General features: G+C 34.7%; 2 protein-coding genes across 2 annotated transcripts in view; one reads left to right on the top strand and one right to left on the bottom strand.

Annotated features, from left to right (window-relative positions):
- Positions 1 to 3,985: 3,985 nt before the first annotated feature.
- Positions 3,986 to 9,758, bottom strand: LOC129226022 (intraflagellar transport protein 172 homolog). The gene has a single exon (XM_054860596.1). The coding sequence runs from the start codon at positions 9,756 to 9,758 to the stop codon at positions 4,521 to 4,523; it is 5,238 nt and encodes a 1,745-aa protein (XP_054716571.1). The 3' UTR covers positions 3,986 to 4,520.
- Positions 9,759 to 10,365: 607 nt separating this feature from the next.
- The window catches only part of LOC129225759 (uncharacterized), a 35,799-nt gene continuing 26,369 nt past the window's right edge, over positions 10,366 to 19,795 (top strand). The window contains exons 1-2 of the mRNA XM_054860258.1: positions 10,366 to 10,418; positions 16,041 to 16,119. Coding sequence (XP_054716233.1) covers positions 16,058 to 16,119 — 62 coding nt within the window. The 5' untranslated portion in view covers positions 10,366 to 10,418; positions 16,041 to 16,057. The remainder of the gene's footprint in view (positions 10,419 to 16,040; positions 16,120 to 19,795) is intronic.

The raw sequence follows: 19,795 nt of genomic DNA, 5'->3' as shown, positions 1-19,795 counted from the left end.
CCACTATTTTTGGTTATACCAAGTAGGATAGGACAGTGGAGACAGCTCTGTTTTTGATCCAGACCAGAAAGCGAGCAATGCCTGGGTCCCCCCGGTCCAGCACCTCCAGAGGTGTCGTGTCACTTGGAGGACTTCGTGATCACCAGCATATTTAATGTCCCCCAGTCACTATTAACGAAGACAGATTTTCCACCCGCTACGATCAAACCCGGGGCCCTCCATTCACAAGTCTGATGCCTTACCGATCAGGTCACCACAGCCTCACATGCGTATTAACTACTGCATTAGGATTGACACGTGTTAAAATAAAGGGCCACCGATGTACTGTTTGACCTTGGATTGTATGGAATTGGCAAACATCCAGTTAAAGCGACTCCATCTGAATGAGGGGAAAAATAAAAATTTTATGCGCGTATTCCGCTCATTTGAATGAGACTTAATTTAGAGGCTAACATACATCTACAAAAGCTGACATCCCTGAAAACTAATAGATGCTTCCATTCCCGCGTGTAAACCGGATGTTTGCCTTTCCATACAATCTGTGGTTAGACAGTAGTTTAATGGTTAAAACTGACGTCACTTATCCAGATAGCTTGGTCTCAATCTTCTACAGCAGGGCTCATACTCAATTTCAGAAAAAAATGAAGGAGTTTTGGAGGAGTTCTGAAGGAGTAAAATGAGATTTTGAAGGAGTACTAATGGGCTATCCTTAAATGATGTTGCACTTTGTTTTTCAACATTTTCGACTCCCTTCCCCTTTGTCAGTGTCTCACTTCACCTTACTACTCCTCTTGTCACATGTCATATTATTACAATAACTGTGTGATGTCACTTTTTGTCACCATATCTCTTCCTTTTGTTACAATTTCATGAGCTCCCCCCCCCCCCCCAAGGCACAAGCCCGATGAGAGGCCATGTCAGCCTAGTTGGAAACTAGGAGCCGGCGACAGGGGCGCAAAAAAAAAAAAAATGGGGGGGGGGGGGCGGACTCCGAATAAGAGAAAAAGTAAAGATTAAGTAAAATTTACTCTTTTGATATTTACTTTTACGGCACTTAAAATATAGTTAATTGTTTTCTAGTAAGCAGTTTTGATTTTTTTCTTTTTTCACCCACTTTTTTTTTCTTTTCTCCCCCCCCCTTTCCCTTCTTTTCCCCCTTTTATTTTCTTTTCGGGACGGGAAGACGTAAGGGGCCCGGTGACATAACTGACAAGGGGCTCTCTGCGACCCTTTTTACAATATGTTAACTGCGATTTACTGAAATTTCTTTTTTTAACAAAATCACTAAATAGAGTACATCTTAAAAATACTTATGTATTTTTAAATAATAATTCGACAAAACTGACTTTTGCTGCTGAGAGTTTGGTGGAGGGAAAAGCAACAATCATAAAACTAGCCGGAAACCATTAAAACATGTTTTACTACACTTATGAATTGTCTTAGTCATCTAATAATATTTTCACCTTCAACTTCTATGATCCATTTGTAATTCACATCTTTTGAAAAATATAAATATACGAAATTACTATATCAAAATCGTCCTTATACCTTTACCCTTGTGACGATGTTGAGTTGTCGATCAAAGTTAGTGTCATAGAAGAAAATTTTGTAATCTTGAATTCAAAAAAAAGGAGTTAAAACCAAAATGAAGGAGTTTGAAGGGCCCTTCGAAAAAATTTTTCCCGATTGAAGGAGTTTTGAAGGAGCGTAGGAACCCTGTATAGGAGAAGAACAAGCATTTCTCCTCTGCCGTGCAACACTTATTCTAGGGCTGAATATTGAAAGAAAAAAAGTCCATATTTCTTTTGTTACTGCTCCTAACTAAACACTGATTGAAGAAATATTTTTGATGTCATGAGATAAATGAGAAAAAAAGAGGTACAGTACTTGGCTCATTGGTGATCTTCTGTGCATATTTTTGGATGATGATAAATTTCTATAATATAGTACTTGCATAAGTAGTTTGGAAATGAAATATTGATTGGAATAAGCAAGCAGTACTGTACTGATTTGTTGTCTACGTAGGAAAAATTTCTATAGACTATTATGACAAGCATGACTTGAAGGATTTCTTTTATCTCTGTACATTAAAGAAAAAAAATAAGGTATAAAAACATTACACTTCTGACTATGACAAGCCTGCGTTCAGGAGACCCCATAACAGGGGCGCCAACTTACAAAAATTATTGAGGGGGGGGGGCAGACATCACCGGGGGGTTAGGGGGTTATATAATCCCATGGAGGTTCCCCCCCCCGAAATAAAGGTCAGATTTTTGTACCTTGAAAATGCCAATTTACATATTTTCTGGTGTGCATAGTTTAAACAAACAAACATGGCGTTTTCAAAGTAAAACTAAATTCTAATCATCTAAATCTAATGACTGGTATCTAAAAATTGGTATCCAAATTTTCTTATTCAACTAGATCATGTGTCCTGTCCCAGTAAGAGACATTTTTTGTTACATTTAATGTGGAGCCGTGCAGTGCCGTAGCTAGGCATTGATATAAGGTCTTAAAAAACAAGACTTGCATTGAAGGGCACTCACTCCCAGTGACGCCAACTTAAAAAAAAATATATGCGGGGGGGGGGCATATTGGGGGATCTTGCTGCAGGAAAATTTTCTAAATATGAGATAAAAAATAGTGAGTTTTAAAGTTTTTTAAGCATTTTTAAAGCCATATAATCAACATTAGAACCCCGAAAACTCGACAAGCCTGACACATATTTTTTGGCTTTGAAAAAAGGCAAAAATAAATATAATCACGCACAGTATTTTCATAAAAAGTTAATTAATTTACGCATGTTTTTTAAGACCAGTTGTTTTTTCATTAGTGATATCGACTAACATATTCAAATGTAAACACAGTCGCTAGGCCATTTTTGAATGTCTGGGCCATTTTTCAAAAATTCCGTTGGTTTTTAAAAATTTGTTTCACCTCTGTTTAATAAAAGCAAGCACTCTTGTTCAACTGCAATGACCTGTGTGAGTCCAGTTGATGTAAACTCCTCAATAATGCAAGATTGCACCATTTCACAAACCTCAATGTAAAGGTCCTTGTAGTAATTAAAACTCAACCTGGATTAAAATTCAATTCAAAAATGAAATAAGGCACAGAATGTTACTACAGTTAGGGCAAACCTAACCTGACAGCATTGTGAAGTCTACACAGATCCTATTTAAACCATCACTACGCTGCCAGTTTAGGTTTTCTCCAATTATAGGACCATAAATTTAAAAACTACTTTTCAAATGTTCAAAACTGCCATTTTATGCTCGGGAACCCCTTAGCATCTAGAGCTATGCCAGTTGGTAAAAGTTAGTTTGGACTAGGGGTTCTCTTCAATGAATTTTCGAAAAACTAATTCTGTTATACGTATTTTCATCAGGTTCTTTATGTCTTTGAGTTAAAAAGGGATTTTAATACTTTTCTAAATTTGTTGAACTTTTTACTGAAACATTTTCTATGGAATTGGATGCAGGATTTTTATTTTGCTCTAATCGTAAAGTGGATTTTAATTTGATTTTCCTAATAGGTGCTTTAAATCTTCGCAAACCAAATAAGATTACAAAGCAATCTTCCAGGGGCTGGTGAGCTGCAGCAGGTGGAGCCCACTTGTAATCTTAAAAATGTTTTTGGATGTTAATGAAATTAACTTCAAAATGGAAGCTTTTAATATGCATACCAGTAGTGGTGGTTTTACAAGTTTGGGGTAACCTTAAAGATAAACAGAACTAGTACGTAAGATATTTCTCTTGTGCCTTTTTGGGCTCTTTTCGGACCTCTACCAATTGTCATATTGTAAATCTGTTACTTCATAACAGTATTGCATAAAAATATATCAATATAACATGGAAGGTCAATTGATGCAATATTGAATTGAAGCACTTGACTGTTTTAATTAAAATAAACAGAAAACTGATAGCATTTGGAGACAAGGAAAGAATTTTTAAATTGAAAAATTTATTCAAAGCAGTAACAATAACTATAATTTAAACAATGAGCTTTCTAGTTGAATAAAATTTAAAAATTCTGCATAAAAATAATATATTTTATCACATAAAAACAATGACTAGACACAATGTGTATCCCTCAGCTCAAAAATGTATATCAAAATCTGGTTTTCAGGAAATGAAAAGTTGATCTTTTGTTGTTGGTGTCAGTTATATCATTATAACGTTTATTTTTATTGGCATCTTTTAACCAATTAAATACATTTTATCCTTCTAGGTAACCTTTTCTATTATAATCAGAGAGAGTGTTATGAACATTTTTCAAGCATAAATAAAATTAGAAAAAAAATACTAAAAACATTTTTTAAATATTTCTCTAAACTTTTATGAGATCAGATAATATAAAAGCATTACAAAAGAACTATTTACCAAAAGAAAAAGGAAGGAAAACAGATTTTGACATGCATTTTTTTTCTTTTCGCACTAAAGGTGTTGATAATTTCTTCGATTATTTCTCCATGGGCAAAAATTCATTGCATGCTTAAATATGAAAAAATAGTAAACATTTCACTGATATGTGAAACCTGTGTTTCCGGTCCCTCCACACCATGTAGCAATGAACTTTAAAACATCTTCACATTCTGATGCATGAAATACTTTTGCAGCCATAATTATTTTATTCCAATCATCTTTATTAGCCACTCTATTTGATTTTCCAAACTCTACCTTATTTCTTATCACTGGATAACCAGTAACAATACAAGGCTGATAATGACGGCCATCATGAGTAATGAGCGATGACTCAAACATTTTACGATCATCTAACGGCAAAACCTGGTCCACCGACTGATCCATCGAAACAGACAACACCCATTCTTTAGTCTCTTCAAATTGTGACGGTGTTAAGCATGTTTCGGATGGTATCAAAGTATTGGACGGGATATCAGTATTTTGAAAATCACTGTTATCAACATCATTGATTCCTTCTTCAATGGCTTCATAGATGTCCATTAAATGATTCAAGCAAACAAATGCAATGCTGTTCCAGCCCAGGTTCCTGGCTGCTTCGCCAGCCTCAAAAAATGCCTTGTCGGCAGGAATCACATCTGCATGACGCAAAAGGCTAAGTGAAATTTTTACTGCTTGCTGCTCAAGACTAGTGTGTCCCATACATGCAGACCTAACTGCATAATAATGAGCGATAGATAAATAGTTATCAAAATCATCACTATCCTCTCCTCCAATTTTTTGAAGATTTAGGCAAAGCTGGAAAAGTATATTTCTTAAGCTAGCCCATAATGAATATGCTTCATGAGAAAATGTATTTTTCATTCCAAAGATGGCAGAAATGATATGTTTATAGATTGTAAAATTCTGGGTGAATGCTGGTATTCCATACTTTACATATAAACTAAGTGCCTTTTCTTCTTTCTTCTCTTTTATAAACTTAACAGCAAGAAGTGCAACATATTTATGCAACACTTTCATTCCTTGAGATTGAGCAACTTCCAGGCATTTCTCCCATTGATTTCTTTCTGCATATAGATCGAGAGCGGCTATTATATCTATGTCGGCAAGTTCTGAAGTATTACCTTCAGAGCGTAAGTGATCTTTATAGCAATTATCTACATATTCTTCATATCTTTGGTCTACTTCAGCAGCTACTCGCTTTGCCTTGCTCCAGTCTTTTGCATCAATTAAGGCATCAAGAGCATTTTTAACCGAGTTAATTTTTAAAAAAAGCTGTGCAGCAGTTGTTTGTTTCTTCATCTGCAACAGTTTTGGAGCTATTTGCTGCACTAGGTGTTCTGTGTGTTGTTTATTCATAAACTTCCAAGATAATTCCGCTGCTTTGACCCAGCACTTTTCAATGAAATCAAATTCATTGCAGTTGGATGGTGAAATCTGTAGATATCTATCGATAGCCTTTTGATATTGACCAGTTTCTTCCCAGCTTGATGCTTGTTCAAATAAATGTTGACTATCTCTGGAGCCTCTTTCAGAGTTTTCACTTTCATACTCCTCTTGAAGGTCCAATAGCTTGTTGGGTGTATAATCCTTGCAAACTCGCAAAGCTTCGTTCCACATCCCAGCTTCTTTATAATATTTAACTGCAAGGTCAGCTCTTTCTGCTCTTAGTAGTAGAGATTCAGCCCTTTGGTATTCTCCTCTTTCAAAAGTAAACCTTGCTTGCCCAATTAGAACATCTGGGACAGATTCTTTATCATGAGCCTCTGCAACTCTTTGAGCACTCTCCCAGTCTTGGTTATGCACATACATTAAAACTGCCTCTTTTGGTCTGTGCGCTTGAATGAACTCCACTTCCGCTTCCCTTAATTTGCCATTATCCTCTAAAAACATGGCGTACTTCAAATGTATGTCAGGCATTTTATGCTTCATTGCAGTACGAGCAAGCTCAAAAGCAAAGTCAAAAGCACAATTTTCAGCTGCATAATCTATTGCACTTTCTAGCAGCCCAAATTTATTGAGTAACTTTACGGCTGAATCGCCCCCAATAGTTTTTGCCCATAAATAAGCTATCTGTTTGGCAGCAATATCATTGCCCTTTGTTTTTGCAACTCTGTACGCGTCCTCCCACATATCCAAATTGCGATACATATTGATAGCAGATTTCCACTCACCAGCAACTACATAATATTCTTCGGCCTGCATGTATTTTTCATTTGATTCTAACTTCTTAGCAATGCGTAGATAGGTGTCCTTGATTTTTTCAGGATAATATTTTTTGACCATTTTCATCACTTTATCATATTGCTTCAAATTTTCATACATTGCTATGGCCATATCATACTCATTTGCAGATGTATATAATTTTTCTGCATCTTTATAATCACCCTTTTCTTCAAGTACTTTTGCTTGATTTATATACATTCTTCTTACTTCTGATGAATCTAGGAACTGACTAGCAAGTTTATAGGCTTTATCCCATTCTCCTATTCTATTATACATATCTACCGCTTCACGCGACATACCGCCTTCGACGAGCAAATGTTCAGCCAATTCATACTGCCCTACTGAATAAAAATGCTGAGCCATTGGCTTAAGATATTTGCTTAAAGACTGAACATCATCGATTATTTCCATTATTTCAACAGCCTTCTTCCACAACTTGGCGTTGATAGCAGCATCAAGTGCTTTGATCGATTTTCCAGCTTCAATGTAATGGTTGATAGCTGCCTCTAGCTGTTTTATCGATGCTAGATGATCCCCCCATTCTTCTTCCAGATGAATAACTTCTTCAGGGAACGCAGATCGTGCCAAATCTACGGCTCTGTTGAAAGCATTTCCCAACCGATAACACTCCAATGCTTTATGGTCATTTCCAACTTTTTCATACAAATCACCGGCATGCTCGTAAAATTCCCCTTTCATCAAGGCAGAAGCAATTTCTTGCACAAGTTCATCATTTTCGGCCAAGATCGGCATATTTGTGATGACTCTTCCTGCTCGTGTCGGTAACCCAGCAGCTAAGTACAATCGTATAGCATCTCGATATTCTCCTTCAACCTCTTTCAGTTCCCCAGCCTTTTCTTCTTGACTTGTCTCTTGAAGCCATTGGAAATAAGTATTGTTAAGCCTATCTAAATCGGGATGATCAGTAACTTTTGCTAATTCGATTGCATCATCCCAACGATGCAAATCAAGGTACATCTGTATTGCCTCTTCAATTTTATTTTGTTCCAAGTAGATGTTCTCCGCAGTTTTATAATCTTTCATTAAGACTGCCAGGCGCGCTCTAACTTGATAGAAGTCATTACCTTCACCATTAGGGCTAGCACTGGCTTCATTAGCAATAGACACAGTTTCACGCAAAAACCTTGCCTTTGAGACATCACCTACTGCAGCGAAACACCTTTCAGCTATAGTCAAAATTCCGGATTCCAAAGCCAATTTTCCTAAATTAGCCCACATATCTTCCGTTTCTTCAGCAAAGCCCAATTTTTCTAAATATAATACCGCTCTTTTAAAGTCATGACTATCAATTGCACTACCGAATTCTATCAAACCTTCATCTAGTGCATAAGTTGTAGTAGAAGAGCCATCACTGACAATAACATCAGTTTTATCATCGCTCCTTTGGATTTCAATTACATCACCTTTGATGGGCATGATAGTAATTTTATCTGGAGATTCTATGTTATACCAAACACAAAGACTTCCTCTATTTTGTGCAACAACAACATCACTTCCTGGAACCCACTGAACGAAAGAGCAATAATTTAACATTGTTTTTTTCTCGTCAGTTTCAATATCCACCAAATGGAGTCTTTGCCGTCGATCCCGGAACAAAAGTTTGCGACCAGTCTCACTTAGTTCCAGCCAATCAATCTTGGATTCATGCATTATTTGAGTTAATAACAGACTAGTGACAAGATCTAGTACTGCTATAGTTTTTAAGTCAATCAAGTAGGCAAGTTTCTTATTATCATTTTTCCCGTTTCGTTCATTAATTCGTACGCTGATAAGGTGAGGATTCATAAATTCAGTTCTTACTGAGCCTAAAATTACATTGCTTCCATATTCAATAAGAGATAATTCACCAACATTAAATACAATGCAAACATTTTCAAAATCAAAGAAAAATTTCACATTTTCACCAACACCATTCCAAGGTACTTCACTTATTAAATTGGCAGCCATATCACAGAGAATAAGAGTCTGCAAAGTGTGAGAAATCACATACCTATTTTTTCCAAGAATTTTGATGTCTAAAATTTCACTTCCATTAGAAGATTTTATAGCACACTGAGCATTTGTAGTAATATTACGAATAATTACTTGGCTTGGATCAATATAAGTAATTTCAAATATTTTTTTATAAATACTTTTCTTCATACTGCAGTCAAAAAGTTCAACCAGACCTGTTAGGGTACCCACGGAAAGCTTTGAGCCATCTTTAGCCCATGCAAGTGTACATATAGTGTACCAATTAGCAACTTCTTTAGGTTTAGCTTCTTCCCAATCATGATGATGAGAACTCCAGTTTAAGATACGTAGTCGATCAAAACTACCTAAAATAACAGTTTTACCACTGGGACTACACACAGCAGTAGTGAATTCTTTTTCAGTCGTATTGCGACTATAATCAATCTGCTTTTTGATAATACCATCATTTCCATATATCACAATTTTTTTATCACAACCTGCAGCAATTATTGACTGAGCCGCCCAAACTAACGCATAAGGCGGACATGTGTGCGTAAATATTTTTCCTTGAAGGTCACCACTGCCTTCATCATCAAAGAAAAATCTTACAACTGAGCCATCAGCATGACCAGATAGTACTGCTTTACCAGAAATATTGCAAGTCAGCGATACAAGGTACGAATCGGTGCTGTACAATGTATTCGTTCTATTATGTTTAGCATGAGCAGCACGAACTCTACCTTCAGCAAGACCAATCACTAAAGGTCCTTCTGATGGCCATGTGACACAAGTTGCTGCACTTTGAAACACAAATTTGCTACAAATCACCTTTTTCTCACCCCAATCTTCTCCAATTTTGTACACAAATACGATGTTATCACTTTGAGCTATGACAATTTTTGTAGAGTCAGGAGAGAATGCCATTCCTTTTACAACATAGCTTTTTTTCCCATAAGCGGAATCAGAAGGTTTCGTTGAAAATTTATCTCGTTTTTCACCACTTGCGTCAAACAATAACACAGTGCGATCTGCAGTACAAACTGCAAGTTTTTTATTATTAGGGGACCAGCACATAGCCATAACTCTTTCTGCACCATCTTGAGCAGGATGTAAAGTTTTTAAGTGCTTTAAACGCATATTTAAATCTATAATAACATGAGGCTTATTTTGTTTTGTTAACTGACCGTTGCCCTTGGATACGAACACAAGAGATAAACAAATATCCGTATGCGTTGAGATGTTACATGCAATATCAATTTCCATAAACTAATATAAGGTTCGATCCCCGCTGGTCGAAGACCCACCGTCGTCATTAAAGGGGACTGGGCGACGTTAAATATGCTCGTGGTCTCAATGTCCTCCAAGTGAAACGATACCTCTGGGGGTGCTAGTACCAGGTAGCTATTAGCTCTTGGACTAGTTCTAAATTCTCATTAACTGTTCGATCCGGTGATGGTGCTGCCATCTATCGGTATATAAAATAATGGAGGCAAGGCACTAGTATGCAGACCTCGACATAAATACAGTTGTAGTCAGTTGTGACTCTTGAATAGAAATAGAAATAGAAATAGAAACTAATATAATGAAAGATTATCACAAAAACCTGCAGATATGAATGTTCTTTTGAATAAACCAACTCAAAATTACAATTTTTGTTTTTAAGGTGTGTATTTCTGAAATATTCGGCAATTTGCAATTAACTGTTAACTGCATTAATTGAGGAATCGTTTGTTTGTTTTCGTTTTTCGAGATCACGTTTATGCAGTTTATTCATTGTAGTGGATGAAGAAATTTTGGGTAAGAAATTTTACAATGAAAAGTTAGGGGAGGAGGTTTGTTTTATTCAATTTTTTATAGAAGTTGTTTCACATTTGAAAAGTTCTTTTTTTATGTATTTACTTTGTGGTAATCTATAGTTTATATAGGTTGTAGGCGTAGGTTTAAAGAGCAACGTGATAATGAACAATGTAATAATGCATTGTACATTATTTCATACTTCTTTAAGTATTTTGAATGCATTAAAATTATTATATTTTATTTGCATGTATCTGTTGCTTTCTTTGTTTTGAAACATTAGTTAAAATTCAAAATATATCAAGCAGGGCTGTAGCCTGGGGATGGCGTTTGACAGGGGTGCCAATCTGGGGGAGGGGGGGGGGGGGTTCATGGTGCAGACAACTCCATGTAAGTGGAATCTGTAACCATTTTAAAGTTCTAGTGCTCAATTATCTCTAGTCATCATCCTCAATCGTCTTGGAATAAATATCTCTAGGAAATGGCATATACTGTCAATTCCTGATAGCTCGAAACCCGATAATTTGAATATTACTATAACTCGAAGTTTTTGTCAAGTCTTTGTCTTTAACTCAATGTCTCAAAGTTAACTTCCTTTAACTCGAAGTTTTTTCAAAAATGACATTTATATCGAAAGAACGAAAAAAAAAAAAAAAAGAGAGAGAACAAACAAGTGATTATGAGAAAAATATTCTTTTATTGACTTGCAATTGCTGACCTCTAAAGAAAGAACAACACCTGTTGACAAGCAAAGTGTGATAAAGGAGTTACACATGCCGAAACAGGTTAGCTTCAGTTTTCTTTTGTTGTACTGTACTGTTTATTCTTAGACATGTTGCAGGACCACGAATCTACTTTTGAGCTGTCAAGTTGTCAAGTCAACTAACTGATTGTACTTTCTTCAAAGGCTGACCTAAGTTAGATCTATTTCTTTTCATTCTATAAGTGGATCTTGCTGCATGAAAAAGCAACGAATTTTGCTATGTTACTGAACATAGAAAATTTTCACGCCAGTACTGGATGGCTGGAGAAGTCTAAGACCACACAGCAACTTCAAAACTCTTCTCGGAGTAGCCAAAGATATTCTCCAAGAACCCCAAAGCAGAATACTTGCTACAACATAAAATCATTTGACCAAAATTGTTCTGCAAGTACTTCAATTTAAGCATTGTATACATAAGCAACCAATGTGACCTTTTCCTCAAATCGGGAGTTCTAAATTAAAATCGTTTCATACAGGAGTTTTTTTTTTCAGTTTTTAAAACTTTAATGTTGTTATGCATTTCTGTTTAACTTAAACCAATTGAAATTATCCAAAACTATTTTATATGCTTTCTAAAATGCATAGAAAGAGCAAAGATATGAAATTTTATAAAAATCTGAACCTTGGTCTCAAACTACATTTTTTTTGGTTAATTTTACATGACATTCAATTAAAATAACGTTAATAAACAAATAAATTACTAAAATAATAAATAAAATGAGCCAAGGGGGGTAAGGGTAGCATATAATAAAATGCTTCAAAACTTCCCAAGTAATTCAAATATTTTCAGGATGCAAAATGATCGAATTCTCAAACAAGACATGCAATTTTCGTCGATGGACGTGTTCTAACAGGGTTGCCACGCACTGGGAAAACCTGGAATTGTCAGGGAAAATGAATATGGCCGAAAATGGTCAGGGAAAATAAAAAATAACATGCATTTCTGTAAATGTCAGGGGATTTTGTTATATTTTCCGATCGTGTAGTTAGCGCAGTGCTGTATGATGTCAAGAATAATTTCTTTACGCCTTATCTTTCCTGCTGTCATTCGTCTTTTTGTAGTTCCAACTTTCTCCTTCCCCCTGAAGTTCTTTCTATCAGGGTTGCCACGCACCTGGAAAATGAAAACCTGGAATTGTCAGGGAAAATGAAAATCACCTAAAATGGTCACATATCCATATGAAAATTATAAAGCTCTGATTTATATCATTACATTTTGTTTTGCTTCTTTTGGTAAAAAAGTATAAAGCCACGCTTAGGTGGAAATTACTAGTATTTTCCGCAAGGTACGTGTGGTCTTACTGGTATTTTAATTTTAATAGCCTTCATTCTACTATTTTCTTTCTTTTTCATGAAATGAATGATTATAAAAATTTAAAGTCTCAAAATTTTAACTTTTATAAGTTAAAACTTGTTTTTTTGGAAACAACATTGAAAGTGACTTCACCGAAAATTGCTTAGTATGTTTGAAATTTCAGTCTTTGTGCATCCTTCAAACTTTTCCATTATTTCAATGGTTGGAAGTTATTTTAATTAATTCTGGATTAGAATGACTTTATTTCTTTATTTATTTTTACAACCTTTAACTGTCATTGAGTTAGTTAGCAATTACATATTTTTTGTAAAAATACTAAATTGTAAAAAAATGAGCATTTAATTTTTTAGTTCATCATTTGCTTTTTCAAGTCCACCATCAAGTCCATTTTAGAAGAAGAGTGCAATAATTTTCTATAATCTTATGTATTAAGAATATAAATTTTAAATTGAATCATCATTGCAGGGAATATTTAGCATGTATTTTTATTTTTGAAACAGAATGAACTATGATTTTTATGGATCCTTGCTTGCCAAAGAAAGATGTTACGATTTTACCATTACAAGGCTGATAATTTTTTTACATGTTTATGTTACAGTTGAGAATAGTGTCAATGTCGATGTTTTGGAAACATCTATCGTGGTTTTTGTTGAAAAAATGACGTTTTAATTTTGAACATCTGTTTTTTTTTAAACATCAATGTTTTTCATAAAAGATGTCACACCATTTGTTGACAGTGTAGTACCAACAATGGCATGTTGGTCAAAAATTTGAAAGAAAAATCTTCTGGAATTATGGACTGATGAAATGCTGTTATTCATGCTTCAAGGAGGGAGGGAACCTTAATCAAATGAGATTTCTTACAATATGCTAGAATGGTTCCTAGCACATATGAGGCAATAGAAGCAAAGAGATGTAAGTGACAAACTTAAAAATTTGGGGATAACCAGCACAAATAGTAGGTGAACCTCTCCTCTGTCTTGGGGCAAGAGACGATGCCAGTCTTGATTAGTGCTGCTATACAACATGATTTAGAAGAAAAAATTCAGTGAAAGCCTACCTAGGATGTTATCTTCCAACAGGTTTTACTCAAAACTTGAAAATGTCCACTTACATCTCTTTGCTTCTCACTGTTTCATATCATCTTGCAATAGGAAAAGTTTGTAAAGTAAGAAAAAGAGTAAAAAAAAGTGCAAGGAAAAAGTTTTGAGTACAATAAAATGTTTGCTTTGAAAGGGAAACAAACTTTTGCACAACACAATTGCAGAGATTTAAAAGTAAAAGTATTAATTCAAAATATCTGGTCTTTCAAAGCATTCGTAATTAAATTTTAAGTTTGTGTCAACTTAATGCAAATTTTGATAACAATTATTTATAATGTTTTTAAAGTATTTGGTTAATAAAGTTGGTTTATTTACAGTAAAAATTATATTGTATTGATATTAAATAGCATAAGTTGACATTCATTATCCTGGAATATTTTCTAAAATTGACTGGAAAACCTGAAAATGTCAGAGAATTTCATTTTGAACTACTGTGGCAACCCTGTTTAACGTTGGCATGTTTTCAAAACATACGTTTATGGAGGAAATTGCAATGGATGAAGATCATTTGGGAACCAAAAATGCTAGAAAAGTCAGAATCTTTTCAGATTAAGAATATGAAATTTCTGCAAAAACTACTGATTTTCTATCTTCCAACTCAAGATAGAATTTTGAATAAGTCCTGCAGATTTCTTTAAGTTCAAAGTAAATCTAAAGTTCCAGCAGAGGACTTATAGAATTCAACATTTTTCGCTAGCTTCCCGCCAAATTATCGTAATTTCCGAACATTTTAGATTTTTTTCTAATTTAAAGAAATCTGCAGAATTTGCAAAATTCTATCTTAAGTTGGAAGATATTTGCAGAAAATTAGCAGTTTCTGTGACCACATTTACTGCAAGGATATAATGAAAATGATGTCTTTAACATTGATGAAATGGGTTTATTTTTTAAATGTCTTTCAAACAAGACAATGATGTTTAAAAATAAGTGTTGTTCCAGAGGAAAAATGGGCGAAGAACCTCTGACACTGTTCTAGTTGGTGCAAATGCTTCTGGGACTGAAAAACGGCCTTTATAAGTTATTAGAAAATACCAAAATCCACGTTGCTTAAAGGATGTGAAAACGTATTCTCTAGATTGCAGATTGAATAAAAAGGCATGGACGACATCAAGTTTATTTGAAGAATGCATGCATGCCAGTGCCAAAAAACAAAAAGTAATGTTTTTGTTTGTAAATGTCCTGCACATTACGATGTACGAAATTTAAAGTTGGTACACCTGCAATTTCTACCGGCAAACACCACAGCAAAATTACAACCGATGGATCAAGGCGTCATAAAATGTTTTAAAGCGGGCATATAGAAAGAGATTTGTGGCGAAAATGATTAACGCCATTGAAAACAATTTAAGCACATTCAAGATGGGTGTGCTATGTGCTCAGGGCCGGATTTACGGGAGGGCAGGCGGTTCTACTGCCCCGGGGCCTCCACAACAAAAGGGCCCCCCACAATAAATTTTTTGCAAAATATCTTAACTTTCACTGGTCGAAAATATCGGATATGTACATATATATCAAAATATTCGGATATAGATCAAAGTATAGGATATTTTCGAAAATATGATGATCTTTTCGAACCCTGATTAGGGGCCTCCACACTTCCAAATCCGACCCTGTATGTGCTAGAAGCTATGGGGTTGCTTCCCAGTGCTTGGAACGATGACATTTTGGAAGATACAATAAAAAACTGTTTCCTAAAGTGTGGCTTCTTCAAAGAAGCACAAAGTGATTTAGTGCTCATGGAAGGAGACGAACAGATAGTGACTTTTGATGAAGTTGAAGAAGAGAAAGAATACTCTGATTTTATGAACTTTGATGAAAACATCATGGTTTGTGGAGACATTTCAGACAACAAATTTCTGCAAAATATAGAAAATGATGGGAGTGCAGATGAAGAAAAAATATCAGAGATGCCAGTTCCTAACATTTCAGAAGCTCATTCTTCTCTTGAGGTTCTCCAGAAATATGTAGAGACAGAATAGACGTCGCTGCGTTTAAGTATGTGCAAAAATTTCAATCAAATTTACTCTTTCTAGAATTGCAGAAAAATTTATCACAACTCAAAGTGACGGATTATTTGAAAAAAAAATTATTTAAAAATAAAAGGTAAGATTTGCATTTGATTTTTTTTCTCAATACTTTTAATTAAACTGCATATTGTGTTTAAAAACTTTTCAGTTCTGTAATCTTGTCTCTTATATGTACATATCAATTAAAAAATGTTTCAAGTGCTAAGTAGGTCTCTGTAGTTATCACAAATCAAAGGGCCGCTTTTTGTTGATTGGACACAAAACGCTTGAGTGCCAGTCCTCTTCTGACAGCCTCTCATTCTTCCCATGTTATACTAATTATGTTGATCTGAATAATACTGATATTGTGTAACTAAATGAATTCTGAATAATTATATAAATATATGCTATTAAACTTTCTATTGCTTGCATTTTTAGGAAGTACTTCAACAACTATGTCTAGAAAAATTACAAGAAAAAAATTTGGTCAAGTAAGGGAATCTAAGTGGTCCAGTAGGTATGTTCTTTTGTGTCATTTTGTTTATATACCATCCTAATTGCACATAAGTTGAAAAATTCAGTACAACATCCAAAGTTGTACTGAGTTGCCAACTTAGATCAAAATAAAGTATCCAAAATAGCACTTGAAACAGTTTGAAGATTTTTCTTGATTCTAGTCCAATACTTTTCCCTCAATATCCAAAAAAAAAAGTAAGTAAATAAAATAAGTGAAATGAAACTAAGAATGAGGAGAAAATTTAAAAAAAACCATCAACATTTTCTCTTTTAATCTCCAACTCCATCATATTGGAGCAATAGCTTCAAAAAATTTCCCTTTAGAAACTCTTGAAAAATCTGCATTAGAAAAACAAAGTCAGTCCCTCAAAATCCTTATCAACATCAACCATTAATTTAAATCATTATCGGCAAACCTAAAAGTCCTGATTAGATTTAATTGAATAGTAAAAGTCCCCATTAATACTGCTGAAATCTTTGATTGTCTTCTGCCAGGCAGTAAGTAAAAATTAGTAAATCGCAAAAAAAAAGGGGGGGGGGGATTTCCAATTGCAGGAAAAAGCCTCAAAGCAAAAGCAAGAATTTATTTTTTCACTCTCAAGGAAAAAAAATGGCAACAGATTTTTCGTCACAATAATTTTATTCATGCTAATTAAAACTGAGCTCGCAGAAATTCTGCGATAGAAACCTCAGGCGGTACTTTAAAAATGAATATACAGTCGGACCTCCATATATCGAACTTCCATATATCGAAATTTTCTATATATCGAAATTTTTGCAATCTGCATGTTCATTACATAGAAAAACTGCTTCTATATATCGAAAAAATCTCCATATATCGAATTTTTTTTTTTAGGCATAATGGAGATTTTCCCTCATTTTAGAAATTTGCCCCTCGAAAAATGAAAGTCTGGAGAAAAGAGAAGGTCAGAAAAGGTCACCGCAAACCCCACAATCAGCTGGAGTTGAAGGGTGGACCCCTGGGGTGGATAAACACGTTTTTTCTCCATTGTGAAATTGCACCGGACTCCCACCCACCCCTACTCGTTTTCGAATTTTGGTTGTGACCTGTCCTATTGAAAAACCAGTTTATTGCTATCCCTTTTGTCTGATGGTGATTCCTCTCCCCATGTTTATTGCTTAGTTTGAGTGAAAATTGTTCTAACTCTAGTGCATTGCCAATTCGATTTGATTTTGTTTTCCCTCTCGATTACAATGTCGAAAAGAAAATCTCTTAGTGTTGTAGATAAAGTGGATTTGTTGAAGGACGTAGATTGTGGTATGAAAAAAAAAGACATTTCTGTTAAGTTTGGTATTCCCCCAAGCACTGTATCAACTATCATAAAAAACCGAAATGCTGTAATGAAATCATATGAAAATATTGAGCCCAATAGAAAACGTTCAAAAACATGCAGCTATGAAACTGTGGACGAGGCAGTCTTGAAGTGGATCAAGGTTGTTCGAGACCAAAATTTGCCAATATCTGGTCCACTCATCAAAGAAAAGGCGTTGGAATATGCAAAGCATTTTGGATGTGATGATTTTCAAGCCAGTTCTGGGTGGCTCGACAAATTTAAGAAAAGGCATGCAATCAAAGAAAAGGTTGTTTCTGGAGAAAGCAGAAGTGTGGATGACGCAGTTTGTGATGACTGGAGAAACAATGAGTTGAAGAAAATCCTGAAAGATTATCAGTCCGATAATATTTTCAACGTTGATGAAATGGGTCTATTTTACAAGTGTTTACCTAACAAAACTTTAACTTTAAAAGACAATGACTGTCACGGCGGCAAAAGCAGCAAAGACAGAATAACTGTACTTGTTGGTGCTAACATGAGTGGCAAAGAGAAACTTCGTTTATTGGTCATAGGCAAGAGCAAGAATCCAAGAGTGTTCAAAAATGTAACATCTTTAGAGGTTGACTACCGATCCAATAAGAAGTCATGGATGACCAGTGACATTTTTGAAGAGTGGATTTCGAAATTGGACAGAAAAATGTGCGATCAAAACAGAAAAATTGCTTTGCTTGTAGACAATTGCCCTGCCCATCCCAATGTGTCTTCAAAACTGTCAAATGTGAATTTGATTTTTCTTCCCCCGAACACCACTTCAAAATTACAACCAATGGACCAGGGTGTCATAAAAAACCTGAAACTTCATTACCGAAAACGCATTCTTCGACGACTCATCTGGACATTAGAAAACGAAGAGACAAATTTACATAAGGTGATTGATCTGAGGATATGTGTGGCAGAATTAGCCAAAGTGTGGGAAAATGACGTTTTAGAATCAACAATAAGAAACTGTTTCGCAAAAGCTGGGTTCGATATTTTGCCAGAAATTGAAGAGCAAGACGTGTTCCCGCACATCCAACAATCATGGGAAACTCTGCACTCCCAAGGGCATATCACAGATGGCATTCACCTTAATGAATTCCTGACCGTCGATGATAGGTTGATTGTTGCTGATTATCCTACAGACGAAGATATATTAAGTTCAATTACTGGCACTGAAAAGGAAATCGAAGAAATTGAAGAAATTGAGTATGCAACCATAACCAAGCCATCAAAAAATGAAATGCGAGAAGCATTTGAAACAATACGTCGTGGCCTGCAATTCGTGGAAAATGTTCCTGATGAAGTGTTTAGTGGACTAAATAAATGCGAACATTTTTTTGATGAACATTCTATAAAACAGGCTGTTCAGCAAGATATCCGTAGTTTTTTTAAAAGTAGTATATGATCATTGTAACTGCTGTTTGGACTAGTTTGGTTTTTGAAAGGTATGTAATTTTTCAATAAATCTTTCATGCAGATACATTCTTTTTACTCTTAACTTTCATTTAATCTAATGCACGTATTAATTTGAAATTGGGTTTCACATGAAAATTAGCTTTAATTATAATGGTTTACGAAGTTTTTTATGATAAACTTAGACCGTTTCTATATATCGAAATTTCTATATATCGAATTTTTTTCCGGCAATTTGCTACTTCGATATATGGAGGTCCGACTGTAATCATCATATTTTAAGTACAAAATCAACTTAAAAGGAAGGGTTAGAGGGTGTTCTATTTATCCCGCAAACTTCAGTTAAAGTTCACATTGGGCAGCATTTTAAGGGCTTTAATATGCTGCAAAAGCCAAAGGAAAATAGTCTTTTTCCGATGAAATACTCTCAGATTTATGATTTTCTTTAAGATTGGAATAAAAATCACAAAATACTTTTTTTCTAAACAAAAAGTACCTTATGTTCGCCCCAGCACCTCTGACAATGTGCAGATAAATTTTCATGATGATCAGTTGAGTAGTCAAGAGGTATAAAAGGTAACTAACAAGCAAACAAACACACTTTCGCATGTATAATTTTAGTAAGGATTTAAAATCCAAAACTTTGAAAATCAATGTAAGTGATGGAATATCTTTGTCACATCTTTTATTTTTCACCTGCAAAATACAAAAATTAAAACTGATATATATAGGTAACTCAGAAAATAAAACAGAGAAAAAAAAAAAAAAACCATGAGGGAAAAAAATGTATTCTAGTAAGTTGCAACTAAAATAGTAAGTTATTGTATTTGTGTAAGTTATTTGCAAGTAAATTTAATTGTGCAATTATATTTAGAATATGAAATACATTTATTGATCCATCATGCTTTTTATCAAAAAAATGCTCAAAAA

Source organism: Uloborus diversus, chromosome 7, assembly GCF_026930045.1.
Source record: "Uloborus diversus isolate 005 chromosome 7, Udiv.v.3.1, whole genome shotgun sequence".
Taxonomy (NCBI): domain Eukaryota; kingdom Metazoa; phylum Arthropoda; class Arachnida; order Araneae; family Uloboridae; genus Uloborus; species Uloborus diversus.
This window is presented reverse-complemented; position numbering and strand designations above follow the sequence as displayed.